The following is a 267-nucleotide window of genomic DNA, read 5'->3' on the forward strand; positions in this document are numbered from 1 at the left end:
GGGGGCTCGCATTTTCCCATCGCGCAGCAGCTACAGATGTCCCGGGTGCCTTCCACGGGTGCCCAGCTGCAGTGGGGTGGGAGCATTGGCACCGGAACCCCCCCCAACAGCACCCATGGGGCACTTGTCCCCCCCAGATGTGGGTTGGTGACATGTCCTGGTGCAGCGGCTACTCACGTGTTCCTGGCTTTGTTGAAGGAGCAAGCCTTGTTCAGGGGATCTGGGGCTTGGTCCACTGGGGTCACCTTCAGGTGGCAGGTGATGTAG

The 267-nt window shown here is 62.5% G+C and overlaps 1 protein-coding gene across 1 annotated transcript in view; it reads right to left on the reverse strand.

Annotated features, from left to right (window-relative positions):
- Positions 1-2: 2 nt before the first annotated feature.
- The window catches only part of LOC104540926 (zona pellucida sperm-binding protein 3-like), a gene marked incomplete at its 3' end in the record, with an annotated part of 1967 nt that continues 1702 nt past the window's right edge, over positions 3-267 (reverse strand). The window contains exons 6-7 of the mRNA XM_010184845.1: positions 178-266; positions 3-66 (exon numbers count right to left, since the gene is read on the reverse strand). Of these exons, the coding sequence (XP_010183147.1) occupies positions 3-66; positions 178-266 (153 nt within the window). The remainder of the gene's footprint in view (positions 67-177; position 267) is intronic.

The sequence above is a fragment of the Mesitornis unicolor genome, unplaced genomic scaffold, assembly GCF_000695765.1.
Source record: "Mesitornis unicolor isolate BGI_N332 unplaced genomic scaffold, ASM69576v1 scaffold27715, whole genome shotgun sequence".
Taxonomy (NCBI): Eukaryota; Metazoa; Chordata; class Aves; order Mesitornithiformes; family Mesitornithidae; genus Mesitornis; species Mesitornis unicolor.